Consider the following 23,295-nt stretch of genomic DNA (forward strand, 5'->3'; position numbering starts at 1 on the left):
CCACAAATGTATGTTTCTAATTCATTGTGTCTCCCATTACCCCCTCCTCATCACCTCCTGTGCGTCTACGCTTAAACAACCAGTCAAGTGCTAATATTGAAAGAGGAGGACACGCTGAATGAATGGAGGACACGCTGCATTAAGAAACAGACATTAGAAAGAGACAACAGGGAATATCTGTCAGGTCTAGCACATACACATCTAACACAAGGATTATAATATCTCATTCAATACAGACTATTCCTTATGGTTTTACAGAGGACACAACATCACAGATAATCCATAATGGTTCTGCATTTCTTGTTTGATTCTTTCTGTCATTTGGTTTCTAGGTTATATGTATTCATGAGCTGTCAGTGAGAACAATGACTGTGTGTGTTTGATCGCAGCATGAAAAGAAAAACAGTATGAAACTACTTTATAGTATCTGTAACAAGTTTAGAGATAAACGCCTTGAAAAAAACTCTCAAAACAATTTCCTAACCTATTTAAAAAAGAACAAATGCAGGTGCAACAGAAACCAGTCAAAGTTAACTTAATGCCTTTTTCTATTTGCTGAAAGTTTAATTGTTTGTTGTTTTCCACTTTTGATTAATGTAATGCGGCCTTGCTAAATAAAAAAGTATTTTCTCTCCAAACCAAACTTTTAAATTGTAGTGCTCTACCTCCCTCTTTTTTTTTGTTCAGACACTTTTATGAAGACCAAACCTCGCCTTTCTCTCTTTATCTCCTCATCTCTAGCTAATCATTAGCTTTGTTAATGTATACTCTAAACATGCTGTGGCAGTGCTGTGACCCATTTAAACTATATTTCCTACCCCCCACACACATACAGCTTCTCTACCCCCCATGTTTAATGCTGATGCCCTCTGCTTCAGTGGGGCAGAAGGAGGAAGAAAAGCCTGGAGGGTCACAGTGAAACCATTCTGTTACTTAGTTCCACTTAACACACTTACAGAGCAAAGCAGAACAACATGATTGCCTTCCTAAGCCTTCATATACATACACAAACACACAAATACAGTATTAGACTAATAAAGTGTTTAAAATACAAGCACATGGATACTGACATGCTTGAACACACGTGTCCCATTTCACTTCCCAATTCCCAATTCCCAGAGAATCTCCTGTATTTTACAGTTCTTATGCCTAGTATATGAGGAACAATCCTGTCTGCTACTTATAGACCCAAACTACTGGGCTCGGAAATCAATTTGACTGTGTGAGAACCCTTTTTAAAGGAAGGAGTGTGTTTATTGAGTCAAATCGATAGATTAAACAGTGTCTGATCGGAGCAAGACAGACGCGCATGATAAAGTCCAGATATTAGCTCTTAGGAGAGACAGATAGTCTCTGTCCAGTCTGTTTCTGAGAGGGACGTCAGTGATACAATGTTGTAGGTAGAGAGGGGTTCATTGTTTGCTCCTAGACTGAAGTATGCAGGAGTCTTTGTTTGGCCAATCTGAGTTCCTCCACAGTGCACTCTACAGTAGTTCATTCATAAAGCCACTACACCGATGGAAGACCTGAGGAGACCAAGGAATCTGGCACCCCGTGTGCCATTTCTGTCTGACACTGAACAGCTGAGACCTGCAACAGTGACCCCCAGAGCCCAGACAGACTGCATCTAGGTCTTCCTTTCAGGTTTGATTGTCTCTTTACCTTCCTTAAAAACGTTTTAGGTTTCTATATAAAGGAATGTCATCTTTTATCTTATTTGTATTTCACTTTGCTGTCTGTTCTCTTTTGTATCTTTTCTCAGCATCGCAGCTCAGTTGGTTTTTCAGTCTTCTCATCACAATAAATCACTGTAGACTGTAGACCACACACACTCACACACACACACACACACACACACACACTCCTACACAAAACACACACTGAACTATCTGGGAGCTGCTCTGGCGGTTTACAGTAAAACTTTTAAATGAGGCACATTATTCATGAGATAACACAGAAGAACTTAAACAGGCTGCAAAACACTTCAGACAGACTCTTACACACAGATCTGTTGACAGAACTGCAAATACAGTATATTCTTTAAAAGCATGTTGTCAACTTAAGATTTCTACTTACAAAAAAATATTAACACTGAAGGCAATTTGTGGCAGAACAGCAAAAATATAGAGCAAACTTGGGAGATTTACTGCGTACAGTGAGAAAATTCACACGCACACACAAAGGCAGCATGTGAGAGAGAATACCCTGACGGATCCTCCTCCTTAGCTTACAAGCATTTCTATCTAGATGAGGGGTTTTTATGACCACAGAACTGTTTGTTTTTGAGACCTCTCAAAACAAACCGCACAAACACACCTAAATACACTCGGCATATTGATTGTCCAACAAAGGCACACAAGACAGACTTTTAAAGCCTCAAAGGCAAGTAAACCTTATCAACCAAGCAGTGTGGTATTTATCACTGTCATCCGTCCACTCGATTACAGTCCCAGGGGACCCATAGAAAGTCCAAAGGACAGACATAAATGTCCAGACAGTAAAACAGCATGGAAATACAGTTGGCAGTGTGGCATACCTCAGAGGTAAATCCTAGGTCCGTTTTTGTTCCTTAGTAAAGTATCTAAATATCAGGAGTTTGAATGTCTTCTAGTGCAGTTCATACAGGTAATGTTTCCTCCAAGTACTGGCTGTAATCCTGCACGTCTCTGTGTCTCTTGTCTATCACTACTCCACAACACACTGTGAGGATGAGTCTGTCCGCTGAGATCGCAGAAAGGGGTGTGTGTGCACTCTCTACCGCTCTCTTTCTCACCCATTTGCACAACCCTCCCCGTTCTTCCATTTGCTTCTCCTCCCCCTCTCCTTCTCACCTCCCCCCTCGCTCTTCCCCCTCTCCTTCTCTCTCTCATTTCACCTCCTCTGGATCAACAGAGTCTCTGCCAGCACGCAGCCCGGGTCTTTGCCCCTAAGCTTTGAGACACCCCCCATTTCCTTTTAAATTGCTTGCCTGTGAGCCCCTAAGATAACATACTTGTTTACACAAGACCCACACAAGAACATATACACATAATACCACAACATAATACATGTATGTCATGCAGTTAATTATTTTACTATAAAGTATAAATAAATAAAAAACTTTAAAATGACTGTTAAAAAAGTTGTGGTATTATGTATGTAAAATAAATTAAAATACATTATATATATGTGTGTGTGTGTGTGTGTGTGTGTGCGTGTGTGTGTGTGTTATGTTGTGGTATAATAAGAGTAGAATTATATAAAATAGTCAAATAAAAAGGTATACACATTATGTTGTGGTATTATCTGAAAGATAAAAAAAGAAAAGATTTTAAAAGATAACAAAAAATGTAAAATAAAAGTCAAACATTTTTAAAATATTTGTTCATTTGTTTCAGTACAGCTTAGTATAAAATCAAAGGTTAAAGTTTTAAATTGTAATGCAACGTGTTTTTATGTATGTGTACTGATGCTTGGGAAAGCTGTATGTGGAAAAATAATGTCAATAAAGTATTCCCATGTCTATGTCTAATCTATGTAAAAAAAAAAATGTTTTTGTTTTTTTTTAATGGTCAGATTATACAAAGACAAGTATTTTCAATGTTGCACTGAACAATCAATACTAAGATATAGAACAATGTATTCTACTGAAAAAATGGACCACTCACTCAAAAGCGCATTTTCATTCGTGTAAAATTAAAGGTGTCTAGCCTGTCCAAAGTCCATAACACACATTACAGATCAGGCCTATAGAGAGAAACTTCCTTGTTTTTCTGTAGATTTATAGCTGAAAACAGAGATGTTGTGCAATGTTGTGGGACATATCTGCCTCTAGCTAGTATATCAGTGGGAGAGGGGGGCGTGGGAAACTGATATACTGATCCTAGTTGTGGAGATCAGGGATTTAAACCACAGCAAGCTGCTGGTAGCCTCCACATTACAAAGAAGTAGTAGTATTATTTCAGATACCCCACCGTAAACACTGGTCAATGAGTAACTAGTGCTTACAAACCTACTGAATAGAAGGCATAGGTGTATGCATGCATGTACATTCCTTAAATTTTTCCTCTACAGGTTGCCACAGAACCAACCCCTTCATGCTGTCGTGTCACAGTACAGAGAGAGTTTAAAGTTAAAAATGCTATTGAAAAAGCATATTTAAGTTACAAACTGGTTGTAACTCTGGTAAAGTGTCTCTGGGTCAGGCTTAAGATGAGGGCGGCGGTGTGGCCACGATTCTCATGATTGGGAGGGACAGATTTAGAGCATTTCACACAGATCAGTGAGTATGACAAAACCTACGTCTATAGTGACGTGCTGGATGAAGAGGAGGAGAAAGAGAGTAAGAAAGAACTATATTTAAAATCAGCTACATTTTTAGACTTACATAGGCTTTAACCAGACTCATAATCTCTTGGCCTGATCTATTGTCTACTCTATTTTAAGAAAGAAAGAAAGACAGAAATACCACAATAGTTTGTTAAAAATGTTATGATATACTGTTTGTAAATATTATAAATTTACTTTTATATATTCAGACTTACAACTATATAGCTATTCTAGTTTACATTAATATATTCATATAATTATTTCCTGTTTGGTGCTTCATATATATATATATATATATATATATATATATATATGTCTCTCTGTGTGTGTGTGTGTGTTTACATATTGAAACTGATACTTAAAGCTTATGGTTTGAAAATACTTTAATTGTGCTTTCACGGTGCTTTTGAATTCTTTTTAATGTTTGAACTCTACAGTCCCGATTTATTGATAATGCATGGAGAAGAGTGACTAATATATAATAATGGGCCTTACAATATACATAAGAATTTAGAGATTATAAATGAACATGCATCTTTGCATTGCAAGACACCTGAAGGTGTGGATTCTGCTGAAATTTATCTCATACCGCTTCAGTACTTCACCGACCGTGAGAGACAAACAAGTTTGTACAAGGAGAAGGGCGTGGAGGATTAGATGATGTCCCGTACTGCTTTTCATCACCTAAACGTCCCCTCAGAACAAAGCTGACACACCTTCATTCCTTGGGCTGCTGGTGACATCACACAACAAACAGGCTCTAAGGAATCACAATGACATTTGTATCTGACACACAAGAAGTGAAAAATTTTTAAGTTTGGTGATGAGTTACCCATAAGCACAAGTTCTTTCCTAAGAACAAATTAATTCTCCTAATCCATTGGCTGAATATCAGTCACTGCTTACTGGCCGACTGCCACACTACAGTAATACGATAACAGAAGCCAAGAGCGTGTTTAGACAAGCACACAGAATAATGTGTGAGATGCTCCACCTGTATGCTGTTCTCCAGTGTCTCACACATTGTCAGTCAGATCATAGGTCTATTATTCTCCAACCCTCTCACAAACACTCACATTCTCAAATACACCTATGTAACTGCTGTCACAATATCAGTACAAAGTTATTCCTGATCAAGGAACAACATGATATACATTATGAAATAAGATGCTATATATGTTTTTTTTTTATACCAAATCAGCATATCAGAATGATTTCTGTAGATCCCAACTGAAGTCTATAGACCCAGTAGTCTTGCTTTTGTTCATATCGCATTAAATATGTGTGTACTCTTGACTACAGTCTATTGCTTCTGCTCTATATATTTCCAACATGAGACTCACGGCTGATAACAAATCTCATTGTGTTTTCACAGACAAGTAAGCCGAAGCTTCCCGTCAGACGGTTTTAATCAGAATTCACAAACGGAGAGAAAAGAAGCTGCTATAAGAAAATGTTATACACAATAGAGCCAGTAAAACTGCCATTCTCTGATCTTCACTGACTCAAACTCTGATAAAAGGTGCAGGCGGCTGAAGGGGATAGAAAAAAATTACATTAAGAATCAGTTTAAGATGACAGGGGGAGATTGAGAGAGTAAAAGAGAAAAATGGTGAAAGGAAAGAGGGAATGATAGAAGAGTCACCCCCACCTGTCTGTCCCTTTGTACAGTTGTGCATTTATTATTCATCTTTAATGGTTCTTATACTGTATACACACACAGTTAGGTCCATATATATTTGGATACAGGCACATTTTTTTTTTTTTTAGCACCTGACCAAAACAGTTACAGTTAAAGTGCACACTCTGAGCTTTAAATTTAGGACATTCCCATCAAAAATTGGAGAAAAGGTGAAGGAATAACAACTGAATTTTAATTTAATATTAAAAAGATAATAACAATATTTAAAAATAATAACAATTATAAGAAACAACATTTTGCATCATGTTTTTTTTTATTATTTTAAAGTGTTTCTTCTTATTTTTATTAGTATATCTTGTTTTTTGTTTCATATTTTATTAATACTATTAATATTTAATTTTAACTTAAATTATACAAAATAATGTTTCTTTTTTATTTTTTATATAAAAAGTTATATATAATATAAAAGTGCTTTCAGAATTTACATTTGATAACCAGATGTGATCTCAGACTTTTGTAAAACATCAGTGTGTGAGATCTTAGAATAAGAACCATCTTATTCTATATCTAGTTCCACTTTCACCTTCTTTCCCGTAAGCCACACACCTGCTGACAATATCAGCTCTCTTATCTGTGACTCTGCAGCGTGGAAGTGAGGTCACACTTAAATACAGGACATATGTATATTTTATCAAGCATCTTACCATGAAACAACTCCCTGATAATCCACACACATACACAAAAGCTGAAGGTTTTCTGGACTAAATGTCTCAACTAAACTGCCTGTGGACCCTCCAAACCTGTCAGTACCCTCTTACACAGACCACACACAAGGGTAGATCACGTCGTCATTTGTGCGATAAACTCCATTGCTCTGCCCGCAGCAAGGTTGGCATGGTCAGCCTGAAGCTACAGAGGCCACCTGGATAAACAAATGAATAAATCATCTCAAGAACACCTGTGACTACAGCCACAGAGCGGCTACGGCGAGTCTGATTCACAGCACGAATTCTAAAAACAGAAACAACTTATTAAAAGAGTTTATCATCATGGAGAACATGAAACATGACAGAAAGATGTGCCATTTGGCATTTCCCCCTCTTTATTTATGGGTATGACGCTGTTATATTACGTAATATAGGCCTGTATGTATTTTATTTTCAGTGGCCAGTGAAAAGGGAACCTGAAATGAGTTTTTGGTTCCTTTTTAGACAGTAAGGATGAGAGAAAAATATACAAACGCAAATGAATGTTTCATTCTCTGATAAAAGACAGAGTGTGACGTCCCAGGATGTGACTTATCAAGTGATAAAAATGATCTGTGCAAACAAAGTCCCTCAGAACATCAAGGGAAAATGATCTATGATATAAGAACACACAGAGAGAAGAATAAAGACTTTTTATCTCGTCTATGACGATTTTTGTACAAACAAACCCTCTGTGATGTATATATATCAACATTTTGTTAAGTTTAAATTCCAAACAGGAACATCTAATCACAGAAATGGTATTTATTTATTTATTTATTTTTACTTAAAATTACTATTCATATTTCAATAGCAGCTTTTTATGTTGTTCTGTGTCAGACCATATCTCATATATATGGGATGCTTTTTTTCCATATAAATTTATTCAAATTTGTCATCAGTAAAACCAGTAATATTGTGAAATATTATTACAATGTAAAAACAACAGTTTTCTATTGAATATATTTTTAAATGTAATTTTTTGATGCAAAAACAGCATTTTAACTGTCACTTTTGATCAATTTAATGCATTCTTGCTAAATAATATAACTGATTTCTTTAAAAAAAAAAAAAAAATAATAATAATAATAATAAATTAAGGGAGGTTAAATTAAGGTTAAATTAAATTAAACCTTTAAATGTAAGCCTTTAGATCAAAATGTTTCAAGATCATCAGAAAAACTAATTCTAAAATGGAAATGTTGAATTAATTGTGTTTAAATCTGGCAACAACAAAGACGAGACGACAACCATAAAAAAAAAAATATATATTATTATTAACTTTCTTATATATGATTGTGCATAATTAAGGAGTGTAGCTGAAAAAGCGAGAATAATATTCATAAGCAAATTGTACATTCCCTCACATCACCGCATATTAGTTGCAACTTTATAGGCAGAGTGATTTCTCATGAATTACACAAGCTCCAGTTAAGCTCAGCAAAGCTGATGGGCATCTTCTAACCAGACATGCTAATGCAAGAACACTGCTACATTATTACATCTGACAGTAAGCTAAAAAAGTGGGCCAAGTCTATTGAGAGCAGGAAACTACTGGTTTCATGGGTCTTCTTTCTCTGGGAGATGTATTATGAACAGGATGAGTGCGACAACCAACAAAGGGACAGATGGAAAGTGTGTTTAGATGTGAAAGAAGGAAAACAGAAAGACTGTGGAGGATGAAAAATGTAATTCACGGAGAGGACAGACATAGAGGTGGATAATGGAGAAGAAGGGAAGGGAGGGCAGGCGGAGAGAAAGAGACAAAAAAGGAGAGAGATGTGCGGAGGTGACCCGGGCTGCACTCATTAGGCTGGATGCCCAGACGGAGTGTCCAAGTGCTGAGATTCTCTCCAATTTACATCAAAGCCCCTGGGACACAAGTCCAGACACCAAACGGAGTCAAACGTTCAAGTGATGCAGAAAAAGTGAGGTCTGGCCAAATGGGGTTGGGAAAAAATTCATTACGAAAACACACACGCCAAGATGGGCTTGTGGGACTTGACCAAACAACATCACAGAGCAATTTCTGTTCTAAAATTGAAAAATGCAAATCTAATCAAAATGAATATGAGGGCCCGGTCGACTTTGAATGAGGTCTTCGGTGTGACGTCTGTTAATCTGTGGGAAATGTTGTGTGTACGCTCCCTGTCTGCTTGATGTAGGAGTCTTGTAATTTGCACGCTGACAGCTCACTGCCTGACGGATGGATTATGGAATTTTATATGGAATATTCTGTAATCAGAGGGTTCTGTATACTGTAAAAAAGAAAAAAAATGTCCTGGATGAAAATAAACAGTACTTTTTCCATTACTATTAAATAATAGTTATACAAAATAGTGGTAAAAAGTGACAATTAAGGCATTTCTAATGTTACAAAAAAACCTGCAAATCAGCATTTTAGGATCATGCGTCACTGAAGACTGCAGTAACGATGCTGAAAATTCAGCTTCGCAATCACAAGAATTAATAACATTTTAAAATAGAAAACAGCTATTTTAAATTATAATAATAATTCCGATATTACAATTTTTACTGTATTTTCAATTAAATAAATGCTGCCTTGGCGAGTATAAAAGACTTCTTTTAAAAACATTTAAAACATCTTTGACCAAAACTTTTGAAGTGTAATGAATAAAATAAACCATGGTCTTAAATACAGTACCATTTCCATGTACATATTCATAAATGAAGACCAACGTAACAGGTGATAAGTCAGACCAAGCAGTAAATAAAGCGAACTTGAATGAATACATAAACATGTAAATTCAGTCTGTGATTCATAGAGGCTGAATCAATCTTCAAAACAGCACTGACAGCCAACACTGCTTCAGATATATAGAATTTTGGTTAGTCACAGAATATCAGTGAATTCTGTAACTGGATAACTAAGGGCCCAAGACATTATATTAATAATAGTCACATATCTGCTGCTGCACAATATAAACGCTTCTTCACTCCTGAATCACTCTGAGAGATGATAACACAAAAAGCTCATCTGAGAGTATACAGAATCTTCCAGTGACAAAATCTCAGTGTGGCTGGGCAGTCAGAGAGAGTACACTCTGTATTAAAATGAAGTTTAACAGCTGAATCAGGTGGTGAATTAAAAGTGGTGTCATTTACCAGGATAAGCAACAAATTTGGGGCTGCTGGTGTTATGAATGTGATATGGGCAGTGTACGACAATGTCTAGCTGTCTAAATGATAAATGATGATTGACTTTTACTTTTGAGTAATTCTGTCCCCAGAATTATAGCTATCACCAAAACAAGCATACAAAATAAACCTTTGGACCCACAAGCCTTATCTACAGTTGCTTTTGCAGATTTATCTGATCTGCCTTTGAAATCAGGCTGGTGATGAAACAGAGCACTTGTAACTTAAGTAGAATCTATCCAAGAGTCTAGCCCGCAAAGACTGTACATTAATCCAAATATCTTTCTCATTGCCTTTCATCATTGTTACTGGAACACGGCACAATAGCTCTGCTCTAGTTTCATGCCTGTACAACACAAAACACAAATACAAGTGCTCAGAGATATAGAGCATGCAAATCAAAAGCGATGCAGCAGTGTTAGAGCAGTCAGCCCCTGGCGTCTCTCTCACTTCCTTTTTCTCTGCTGTCCTCACTCTCTCCTTCTTTTATTCCATACTGTGAATCTCTTATTACCAGGTCAGGCAGAAAGGATGAGATCTGTCTCTACCCACATGGAAATAACCTATATAAATATATATGTTTTAATATAGGTTTTGATATGTTTATATAGGTTATTTCCATCTGGGTGGACTTTTCTTTACTGGAGTACCGAACCTCAGAGTTCGTGCAAACATCCACATCACTGTAATCAAATGTGTTCTTAAGTGCTGCTGTTACTTCGCGTTATGTTTTTGTTGTGTTTATTTAGTTATTGAGAGGAAGGCATGCAGTATAAATTTGCATATTTATCCAAACGCCGCTCAGCAGCCTCAGGCTCTCAGGTTAACTGAAGCTCTGTCTTCTTCTTTTGAACTGAATCAGGAAAGCTGTAATACAGTCTTGCGCTACAGCGCCACACTTGTCAAACCGCATTATTGCAGGGTCTCACATTAGATAGATACGAGATCAAACCACTACTCAAAAACATTTGCCGACAATTTGTTTTATCGTCGACGTTGTTGATAATGTCGACTAATTGTTTCAGCCCTAGTATATATATACTAAAGTCAATACGTTACAGAGAGTCATGTGCTTTCACATCTCCCAAACACTCAAAAAAATCATCTATTAACGGCGCAATAAACCGATTACACAATACTACAATGCAAAACAAAAGCACCCCAAAACAGAAACTCAAAGAAAAATCAAAGACTTTGACTTAACACAAGGAAAACTTTAGATTTTCTTACCTGATTGGTACTTCTTGCTCTGACTGACGCCATTATGTGGCATATATACGCATATATGCACCATATATATTATCATATATGTGCATATATACTGTATACATGCAGCAAACATGTGCATATAAACTGCATATAGGTTTTATATATGCGCATATATCCTAATATAGGTTCTTTCCATGTGGGTAGTTCTTCTCATATAGTTCTAGTTGTCTTTGTATTATTGGTATCTGGATTTGAAATGTGTGTTCAATTCAAGCTCAATCACACACACATTTCATGGTTGAGCAGCAATCAGTACTGAATTATAAATGTCTTGATCTTAATGTCTTGAGTCCAAATTAATGGTGCTTTTATTTATTTATTTTTTTCACAACACTTTTACATGTCAGAACATTGTCTGTAATAGCAAACAGAGATAAACACTCTCACAGGCACACAAACCCACATAATACAAAGCGACTGAAATCCCATCAAAACTACTTATAGATGCTCAAGCATCATTTTGATGAGGACAGCAGAAAAGGGACATGAGGAGGGAGAGATGGAGAAAAAGTGGGGGATTAAAACATCAGAAGGTAAAAATTCCTCCCAGACTGATGTCCTGTCCCAAAGGAAAGAAAAAGAATAATCCCTCCCTTAAACGGGCAGTCTGCACTTTTACCACCCACAGAGTGCTACACACACACACACACACACACACACACACACACACACACACACAGTAGCTGAGTAAGCAAATGGTCTTACTCTTCCCAGTTAGTTTGTCCTTAAGATTCCTAAAGGTGCTGATCTAGGCCCAGACTTCAATAAATAAAGCCAGAACGACAGTTTTTATAGACTAACCACAGCATTATTCTGAGATCTAAGTTTACAAACATGTATTTAATTTTATATTATTTTAAAATTCTATACCAGAATATTTCAGTATTTTATTTAGATATTTTGAATAAAATATCTGTATTTTACATTTTGTTGTGTGATATTTTTATTAACATTTAATTTTCTATTTCCTATTTTAATTTTGTATTTTATTTCATTTTAAGTTATCTGATTTATTTTATTTTATTTTATTTTATTTAAATACATAATTCAGATATTGAATTATTTCATTTTTATGTAATTTCAGAATTTCATAAAAACAGCATTTCATAATTATTTAATTATTATTAGTATAATAATAATTATTACAACTAAACTGATAAAAACATCTAACTGTTAGCCTATCCCAAATCATTACAATGAACTTTTAGGGCCCTATTTTAACGATCTGAAACGCAAGTGTCAAAGCGCGAAGCGCAAGTAAGTTTGTGGGCGGGTCTCGGCGCTGTTGCTATTTTCCCGGCGGGATAAATGGCTCTTGCGCCCGGCGCAAATCTAAAATGGGTTGGTCTGAAGTAGCTTCATTATTCATAGGTGTGGTTTGGGCGTAACGTGAAATAAACCAATCAGAGCGTCATCCAACATTCCCTTTAAAAGCAGGTGCGCAAGTTCCATTATGGATTGCTATTATTATGGCGTATTTACCAGGCGCACGCCAGGAGCGGTTCACAGCCGAGGAGACTGATGTTCTTGTAAAAGCAGTGAAAGACAGAGAAGGTGTGTTGTATGGGGATGGGAGAATAATTAGCCTGAATAATTTGTAAGCTAGATTTATGCTTATTTTTTTCACATCTTCGTGGCACACCACAATGATTTCCGTCATCTCATGTGTTAATATTTTTTTAGTGTAACAATTTATGATTTGCAAAAATAACTGTTGCATCTGTGTAGATTACATGAGCAAAGTGTATGCGCGTTGTGCACGCTATACATTATGGTCAAGCATGCGCCCTTAAAATAGCATAATGAACAACGCGCAACGCGCCACTGACTTTAGACTAGGTTTTTTCTGGTCAGTGGCGCAATTGTTTAATGGAACAGCAAAATAGCACCAGGGATTGTTTGCGCCGGAACACGCCTCCTTTTTTGCGCTGAACCGCCCAGGGAGCGCAAGTTCATTCACTAGTTTAGCGACGTGCTTCTGTGGAGGGAAAAGCGCGCTTTGCGCGGGTGCAAAATAGGAATGACACATGCGTCGGTGTACAAAGTCAATTGCGCTGGGTGCAAGATAGGGCCCTTAATGTTTTCAGAAATAAATAAATTTCAAGTGTTTTTTATTGTTATTTCATGTTGCTTTATTTTAGATTGTGTTTCATTACATTTTATTCTTATTTCATTCAATATTTAATTTCTTTGCTATTTTATAGGATATGTTTGCTATTGTTTTGCTGTGTTATTTTATGTTGTTTTATTTGTATTTTATATTCTAATTCATTTAATACTTTATATTTTTTTATTTCATTTTGTTTTATTTTATTTCTTTTTTATTTATTTCACTTTGTATTTATTATATTTCAATAGATTTTCTTTTATTTGATCAGGGATATGACCTAGGCCAGACTCAACAATCATCTATGATTTCAGGTTTTACTACACTTGTGGGGACATTTGTTCTCTACAAAGATAGCAAATCCTGCCCGCCACACACAGAGAGCTATAAAAGTAGTAACTCTCTCTACTTCAACAGCAGACACTGCTGAAAGGTCAGCTGAGGACACTTCAAGAGACATGAATATCTTTAAATAACTAGTGATACAGTTGGCACAAATCATGAAGAATAACCTCTGCCCCTTGAGATCTGACCCGAGTATACCGGAGAATAATTTACACATTTCATGCACAAAAATCCACAGACAGACAGTCTGCAAGTGCAAATGAGGACAAATCCAATAAAGAAGACTAGCAGCTGTATTATGCAGTTAAACAAAGCTGCGTTTGCATGCTTCATTAAGATGCTGAAAGTTATCAGAGATGCAGACATCCACACAAATACACACACACACAGACACATACATATACACACACAAACGTGGCTTTTTCCAATCACCCCTGCACTCTCGAAAATCCCACCCACTCTCCCGTTTGCCTCCAGGTGTTCATTTCTTTCTCAGTACGCCCCCCATTCCAATTAATGACTCTAATTGCATCCTCTGTCTAACGAGCTCAGAGATAGAGAAAGGACTGTTTTTACCAACTCTGAAATAACCTTAACCTAAAAGCAGAGGTCAGGAATGAAAACTGCCTCTGGTATGACGCTCCACGACCCCAACCTGATAATAAAAAAACACGCAACCCTAAAGCAATTGCACTTAGTAAGAGAATGGCAAGTCAGTGATTGCTTGTACAGGTTAAAAGATATTGACACAGAAAATATTTGGATATCTCACAAAGGTTATCGAAAATACAATAATACTAAGCATTATTATTTACATAACAATAATAATAATAATAATAATAATAATTATTATTATTATTATTATTTTTTTATTTTTATTTTATTTTATTTTTTTTTGTTGATGATGTAATTATCATTAATTTATCATTTAAATAAAGCCTACATTTGGTCTCTATTTTGACTTTTTTGTTGTTGCAGTAATTTGTGACAATTAAGAAAATTGCCCCTGAAATAAATAATATAAAAAATAAAAATAATTCAAATGTTACAAATTAAATAATAAAATATATAGATTTTTTTTAGAAACGTAAACAAAAGCAATACAACACAAAATAAATTACATTAAAAATATATATTTTATAATTTAATGGCATATTAGCATAAACATTTGTTCCCGTGGCTCAGTGGAAGAGCGTTAGCAGCACTTAAGGTAATGGGTTCAATTCCCAGGGAAAAAACATATTGGTAAAAAATGTATAGCCTGAATTCACTGTAAGTCGCTTTGGATAAAAGTGTCTGCTAAATGCATAAATGTAATGTAAATGTAATTTTATTTAACATTTGAATGTGCTGTACTGTATTTGATTCATTTACATTGTAATATGTTGCATATATAGTATTAAACTATAAATCTATTTTTTTACACACACACACACACATATGTATATATATTTACTTGTTTTTTATTTTCATTATTATTTTATTATATACTTTAATATATTTCATTTATTTTTAACTAAGTGGTAAATTTAACTTTTAAAATATGTCTTTTATTTTAACTAAAATTACATGTTATATGTACAGTATAAAAAAAGTTTACTGTTTCATGTAAAAATATTTCAAAGGAGCACAAAAAAAAACATTGGATATCAATTGAAAATAAAAATAAAAATGAATCAGGTCCAATTAATGTTTTTTTTTTACCTGAAGTTGTTGAAAACTACACAAAGAATAAAAGAAGGAGCTCAACTCACCGCGACATATCCAGGTGTTCTTCCTCAGTCTGATCCCCCTGCAGCCACACCTGTAACGGTCATTTGCATGTGCGTTGGCATTTGACTAAAACATTTAAATAACTACTGTTTACAGGAGCTAATCCTAAACCCTACAGGACACTAATAAGAAAATGGGAAAGTGATTTGTGTAGCAACATTGATGTAAGCTTTGCCAAGTACATTCAGGGCTTATTATTTGGAGTAATAACCCTGAGAAGCCTTTATATTCCACTTCCTGTTTAAACTTTATGGTGGGAATGTCCCACAAACTGACAATGTTCACACTCCTATTGTGGCTGCAATTTACGAATGAGCAAGCTGGACAGTGTTTCATCATCAGAGAGGTAAAAATGTGGATTATATTCATTCTAAATTCAGTTTAAAATCTTGGAGTGGTCTTTATCATATAAATCTAGCAATGTATTGATCGGCCTGGCTATTTTATTGACTGATTGATATCGTTTACAACAGGGATCAGTTCCCGTCTGCATGTTTGTCCCATCACTACAGGGTCAAAGGTCAAGTTTTATAGTTGCCGCTGTGAGAACTGGCCTAGAGCAAGATTTCAATAAGATAATAAGTAGCTACAAATAAGCAGATTCCTTTGATGGCTTGCCAAATTAAACATTGTAACATTTTGAGGTCATAAAACTAGTTAAAGACTATATATACACACACTGACAAACATTATCACCAAAGTAAAACACAAAAAGCTACATTAAAACACTTTGAAATAATAGATTTATACTTCAAAATATGATAACACACAGGTGCACACATATCTGAGGCCACCAGTCAAAATCATTTTAATTTCTCTTAATTTTCTAATTTCTCATAAAACTATATATATATATATATATATATATATATATATATATATATATATATATATATATATATATATATATATATATATATATGTATATATATGTATATGCAAGCCCAATAGTTAAGATTTTTAAGCTTTGCACTTTGTTTTATTTTCAATATTCATGTTTTAATCTTCAATCTTTTTTTAAAAAATGATTTCAGCTTCAAATCAGATTTGTAACTGGATTTTTGTGGCCTCAGACATTGGGAGTCCACTGCTTTTTAAATATTAATTCCATTTAATTTGTCCTAGTACATATATTTTTACAAAATATTTTCCTTCAAGCACACTGATCTAACAAGGTCATAAAATTAAGAGCAGATGTTAGTGATTCCACTTGATCTGTGGAGCAAAGAGGTCAAACACACACTTAAATATGGGTTAAGGCATGTTCATTCAAATAGATTCTCAGGCCCTGATGCTCAAAAACACACACACACACACACACACACAAAAAAAAGATCATAATGTGTGATGGAATGAATGTGATCTGAGTCAACTCACTCGAGAAGAGTCGTTGAACTCCAAAGGGTGCAATAAAAGTCCATCTGTTTTATGTGTCCTTCACTTTTCTTTTGCCATAACCTGATAGCGGAGCAGAGAGGAAACTTTCTCAGGCAGTAAAAAGTGACTGAACTCCAGTAAAAGTGGACCACACAGCGATCCTCCATCCTCAGACATCACAGGCGCAGATTATTTCAAGGTTCTGAATAACACAAATACCTGGGGGCCAAAGGTCTGGTCAGGAGGATTCTGAAGACATAAGAGAGCATTCAGTGACCACTGGCTTGTAGTATGAATGGCATCTGACCTCTAGCATTGGTTTAAAAATATCCCCAGACTAAAGATGGCCATTACATTATACTGTAAAAATGAGAAGATACTTGTACATTTGGGGTTCCTCAGGTTGAGCTGGAGGAGCCCTCTGGAGAAATTAACTTTTGAAGCGGTCAAATATCCTATTGTGTGCTAAAGAAACCTGTCTATGCAAATCAAGTTCCTCAAATACTTTAGTTGTAACAGATTTCCTGGAATTTTGACATCATTGGAGGAACTTCATCTCGTAAGTTCCTCAGAAAACGACCATTCTGAGAGGACAGCTAAAAGGTTTTGAACATACCAATACATTCCACAAGAGATTAAATAAATATATAATAATTCAATAATGGTCCAGACAGAACCTAAGATTAACACAGTCAGATTTAACCAAAGGAAAGCATTTTGATTCTTACAAACTATGAAGCTTCAAAGGGATGGGACAAGATAAAAAGTGGGAAAACTGTACAGCTAAAACCAGAAACAAGGGTTAAAAAGCCAATAAAATCAGCTTAAGTTCTTTGAGGTGTAAAAAGCACTTATGTAACATTAACATGATCGAACCAAAACATCCGCTTAGATTCGCACTCGCCTCCCACAGTGATCCAGGACATCTGGCCTTGGTCCGAACAACCGCTCAGGTGGACACAATTCATTTATAAATGATTTAAAAGACACAAACACCATCCGATAAACTTTAAAAACAGATCCAAATGTTTCCTCAGTTGTTGAATTTTAATTGGGCTCAGTAATATTTTTTTAAAGAAATGTAATACTTTGATTTAATAAGGATGATGCATTAACCAAAGTAACAGTAAACATAACTTTTAACATAAATTATTGTTATTCTTATCATTATTTCCCTTCAGCAGCTGATGAACTGGGAGTCTCGCACATTCACCGCTTACGTCCGCGTTGAAAAATCAGGTAGATGATATTATAAATTATATCTGTATCAGATAAATTCTGATCATGTGACAAAAGACCAGAGTTATGATGCAGAAAATTATATTTGTCTGTTTAACAAACAAGCTTTGCTTTGCTTATTGCAAACATCGTATTCTTGTTGAAGCAAGTATGCTTTAAGATTTTAAGAGGGATCTTTTTGGGTTTAGACTAAATTTCTACTACTACGCTTCAAGCTAAGCTTTTATACAACCAAAACAATAATTATATCCCCAAGCACGTGCTTGAGCAAGTCCAAGGAGGAAAATATATGTGGTTTTTAATGCACGCTTGCCATCTGTGCCAAATACACAAGATGGGCAAAGTCACAGTAGCCTATTCATGTGTACAGTCTCCACACAGTCAGTCTTTGTAGGTGCCACTGTAAAGTCTGGCCATCCAGCCCACCCAGATGAGGAAAGGTTTTGAAGCATTCATTCGAGTGGGTATGCTTTTTGTAAGACACAAGACCTTGTTAGTGTGTGCTGACATTATTTGAGGCCTATGACTTGTGCTCCGGTGGGACGGGCGGCTCCTTCATTATTCATGATTCGCCTTGCTGATGCTATTTATACCAGCATTTTGACTCATCACGCTCCAGTGATTCTGTCTGCTTCTGGAAATTTGTCCATGTGAGGATCATGATTGTACTTCCTCAATGCATTTTAAGGCCTTTGTGCTGTTGCACCTGTAATAAAAGAGGGCAGAGTAACGCATTACTCACAATAAATTACAAACGGAAAAAAATGTATTACATAACTGTCCTATTTTTATTCCTGTCTGGATTGAATGCATCGGCGTAATAATGTGCCTATGGTAGGAAATGAACAAACTGTGAAATAATCACAAGACCAAGTTTCTACATTTTACCATCAAAAACACTTGGATTTCGGGTGCAAATTTGGTTGGTTTTTGAACTGTGAAACTCATCTGTGGGTCTTTGCAGGTCTTGGGTCTCTGGGGAATCTCATTTTCTCTGGAGAGGAAACTGGAAATGCCAAGTTTCTTCACATGGGAGGCTGCCCCATTAAAAAGAGAAAGAGGTTTTGGAGCATGTAATTTCAGCAGCAGTCCGCTGGCCATCTGCGAAAGCTGGCCTGCACCGGGCGCAGCTGGTTAATAGCAGTTTCAGATATAGAGTCAGATGTCAAGGGCGAGACCACCCATTCTAAAATCATATTCATAGAACAACAATGACTCCCACCTCTGAGGGATTATACTGATATATCAGTGATCTGAAAAATGTCTTGAAAGGCTAAGGTTGGTTATGCTGGTCTCTGAGCCTGGCCAAACTAGGTATAGAGACTGACTAGTTAAAGAGTGTCCTCTAAAAATGATATATCTTAAAAAGCAAACGCATAAAGTGTAATAAAGTAATAATTAAAGGAAGCGATGTCATAATTAAGTTCGCACTCCTTATTTCAAAGTATTGCAAACTTCCTAAGCTTGTTTTCTTTAAGGTGCTTTTAGTCCTAGCGCAAGAAAAGTCTGCCATCTAGTGGTGTATTCTCAGCAACGACTTCTCTTAACTCTGGACCAGTCAAACAAGTTTAACTTCCCTTGCATTTATTAGGTTTCCAAAACGGCTCCAGGCACGTATATGCGGCCGCCATCTTGGAAAGGTTAATTTAGAGCCGTTCTGTGGGTTCTGTGAAGGATTGTGATATTTTTCGAATAGTCAGTGAATAGTTTGGTGAATGACGTCAAGTGGACCGTTACAATATGGCGGACGCCTTTCGAATAACGGCCCATTGAAACAGCCACTAATGAGCTTTTACTGTCTATGATAATGAGGCATCAACGTGTATATATCAAGCTTCTTCAGGATCTTCTTCCAACAGTGTAAGCAGCTTTCAAACTTTTTAATGACAGAGGAAAGTTTTATTGTAGTAAATATAAAACGAACTTTCAGGCTTTTTGAGACTACAGAGATTATATTTCATCCCATAAACAGCAGTTATTACAGTATCACTTTATATATATATATATATATATATATATATATATATATATATATATATATATACACACACATATACATACAATATTTTCAATTAACTTATTTTTTGTTTTGAGATGTTTTAATCATTTTGTGTGTTTCTGGCATTTTTATTACCTTTAAAATATTTTTTTTGTTAAACTAAAATCTAAGTTTAGTTTTCAGTTACCATCATTGATTCTTATTTTTTGATTACAACAACAACAACTTTGAATAGAATCAGGTTTAATGCTATACTCTTTAAGATGTATTCATAAAGACACACACACATATCCAGTCTGCTCAGTCTTTATTGAATAAAGCAGAGATCAGAGGAAACGAACATCACTTTGTAGCTAGATAGTGCCCAAATAGAGGTGTGCGGAAAAACAGCTTTACATGGTTAAAGTATAATTACTTAAACATTAACTTGCAAAAATAGAGATCATAATCATCAGTGGGCCAAGTGCTAACGGGAGGGGAATCCAGATTGGTCACCATTCTGATTAAAGCTGGACTTCACTGAGTGATGCCTATAACACCACAGGCCAGACGACCTCCAGCGTTGCCGGTTTTAAGACTTTCTTCATTGCCTCCTTTACCCAAGTCATCCTCTTTCTCGTGGATCTAGGGCAGAATATACACCATGAGGTCAGCTGGTATTAAATCTGCAGCTGCTTAGAAATCCAGAGTTGTTTCCTTACCACCATGGTCCTCCCAATGACGGAGTATTCCCCAAACAGGGTCACCATTTTATCCACAATGTCAATTTCTGCAACACCATCTTTATCAGCTATCAAATTACCAAGGTCTCCGACGTGTCTGTGGGACACAGTACATTACAGAAATAAAAACATTTGCTGCTTGAAATTACACTGAAAAGGTGACCTCTTACAGGTATACCGTTTACATTTAGAAGTCTGCATGATCCTAGAAAATATTTGGCATGGCAGTTTTTGTGATATTTACTGGAAAACAGACACTTGTCTAAAGATTTTAGTTATAATTGTAAAACAAATAAATTAATCTAAAATGACTGGGGTGACTCATCTGCATAGAATATGTTACCGTAATCATTTCTAAAAAAGCTGAAAAACTCAGCAGGTTAACCATCCTTGGTTATGTAAAACTGGACATATTTGAGGGTTCAATACTAGAATATGCTCTTTATAAAAACAAACTCAAACCATAAAGTTAACAGGGCTTTAAAAATAATATTTTAATAATCCTTCCACTTGAATTTTGACAGAATACATTCTTACTGTATTTGATCTATTCGGTGACTATAAAACAATTTTTTTTTTATTGTGAATATCATTAAATACATTTTTTTTTAATCAAAGCAAGAGATTTTGGGCTGGGTTTTGACTCAAATTCTGATTCACAAGCTTGCGATTTGACTACTAAAAAACTATATCAAGGACATTTAAGTTGTCATTTACTCTGGATTTCAAAATAATCACCACATTTATAGCTCAGCTGTTTACCTCATATACTGCTGTGAATAACGGAGTAACCACAAATGAGATGAACAGAACTGCTAACAAACAAATTATTATATCCCTCTGTGCTCTTTGAACGTTGCAATATCTTACTCAATACAAAAGTAATAGAACACCATTTAAGAAGTGCTGCTCTTTAGATATAAACCCATTTGACTTGTAGAGATTTATGCAAATATGACAACTTTGAGGGCAGGTAATGGGTCGTGCCATACAGCACAATGCTAAACTAACCTGACACTATCAGTTGGTCCACCGTGAGTTTGATTATGAGGGTTGTAGTGCGGACCTGCACTGGTGCAGCCTGTGAAGAAAAAGATGGTTTAGGTCTGTGTGTTCAAAATAAAGACATATCTAGGGGTTTAAGGTAAAAGTCTTCAGTCGTAATGGGATTACGTCAGATACAGGAGTAATGGTGCTTACCGTTTGTGTTGTCTCCAAAAGCATGGACATGGAAACCGTGCTTTCCAGGAGTAAGGCCAGTGATTTTACCCGAGAGCTTCACTGAAGACTTGTCATCCTAAAACAAACAGATCAATCATTTAATAAAAAACAAAAAAACAGAAGCATTTACTGTTTGGCATGGTGCAAACAACTCCGAAGTCACTTTGACAGGGTTTCAGCAGGTTTTATAAAGGTACATTTAAAACTTGAAGATCAAGAATAAGTCAGGAATAAATTGAAGGGAGGACATTAAAAAAATAAATAAAAATGTAATCGCCCAGTTACATACATATCAGATTTATCATATATATAACAAATAAAAATAAAACTACAAATTGTGTCTGAAGAGCAATGAAATGCTTTTACACCAGTCCAGTTTGAGGCTTTGCCAGCATTAATGTGCGTCTTGAACTTTGCCCTATTTGGCAAAATTATGACAACAAACGAAGAGAAAAAGACAGAGGAGCATGACTCAGCAAACTTTTGCCTTCTAGTTATAATTTCATAAGAATTTCAATGGAAGTCAATGACACCAGTATGCCACCAAACGCTTCAGAACGCCGCAAACTCACAATCTCGAGTGCAAACGCATAAAAGGTTCATAATTTGCATACATGCGTGCGTGAAATAATTAACATGGGCGTACACGGGGGCGCATACTAAACGCAGACCTTTCATCTTATCAAAGGTCATTGCTGAACAGCTTTTAACGATTTTTTATACAGTCTATGGTTCTAACGCATGCATGCAATGTAACATTGTACAGAAGTCAGTCAAAAAGTGAAATCATGTATTACAAGCCACTGTAGTTAATGTCAAATGTGGTCATCAAAGTCTGCATAACATTAGCATAGCTAATCCCACGCAACTGCATATCAAGCTAATGCGTGGACTCCTAAATTATGAAGTCCATAATATAGCACGCTGCGCGCCGTAGCTGCAGGCTAGCTCGCTGCTCTCTCACTAAAAGAACGTCATAACAAACGCCACAAAAAATATCCTTTTTTTTACCTCTTGCTCGAAATTAACAGTGCCGTTCACTTCTCCAGTGCCTTTAAGAACACAAACGGCCTTCTTCGCCATGCTGCCTTTGAACTTAATCAAACTGTAACGTTGTGACTGAGAGTGAAAAAAATGGACAGTGTTTGATAAGAGAGAGGAGGCGCGTGAGCCGAGCTGTCCAATCAGGTGGCAGAAGAGACTCGTCGACGGTGATTGGGTCAAAGTCTGGCGTGTCACGCCGTCATACGGAAGCGACGTAATTGTCCTTAGGTCTATGTTAGATTATGCACAAATTTATTTTACTGTCTATGACAAATTCAAGAATGTTTTTTTTTTTGAAGGAAGTTAAATATCTCATATTTAAATGGAAATTAAATATCTCATAT

General features: G+C 35.9%; 2 protein-coding genes across 3 annotated transcripts in view; both read right to left on the reverse strand.

The window, feature by feature from the left end:
- Positions 1-2,754, reverse strand: part of tiam1a (TIAM Rac1 associated GEF 1a) — a 47,986-nt gene extending 45,232 nt beyond the window's left edge. For both annotated transcript variants that reach the window (XM_052567354.1, XM_052567353.1), the window contains exon 1: positions 2,537-2,754. The gene's annotated coding sequence lies outside the window, so the exon portion shown is untranslated. The remainder of the gene's footprint in view (positions 1-2,536) is intronic.
- A 17,500-nt stretch (positions 2,755-20,254) lies between these two features.
- sod1 (superoxide dismutase 1, soluble) lies at positions 20,255-23,086 on the reverse strand. Its single transcript, XM_052568276.1, has 5 exons — positions 22,919-23,086; positions 21,887-21,983; positions 21,698-21,767; positions 20,666-20,783; positions 20,255-20,588 (listed from the first exon to the last, which is right to left on the reverse strand). Exons 1-5 carry the CDS (start codon positions 22,988-22,990, stop codon positions 20,481-20,483), a joined length of 465 nt encoding a protein of 154 aa, XP_052424236.1. The 5' UTR covers positions 22,991-23,086; the 3' UTR covers positions 20,255-20,480.
- Positions 23,087-23,295: the final 209 nt, after the last annotated feature.

The sequence above is a fragment of the Carassius gibelio genome, chromosome B10 (assembly GCF_023724105.1).
Source record: "Carassius gibelio isolate Cgi1373 ecotype wild population from Czech Republic chromosome B10, carGib1.2-hapl.c, whole genome shotgun sequence".
NCBI classification, from domain to species: Eukaryota; Metazoa; Chordata; class Actinopteri; order Cypriniformes; family Cyprinidae; genus Carassius; species Carassius gibelio.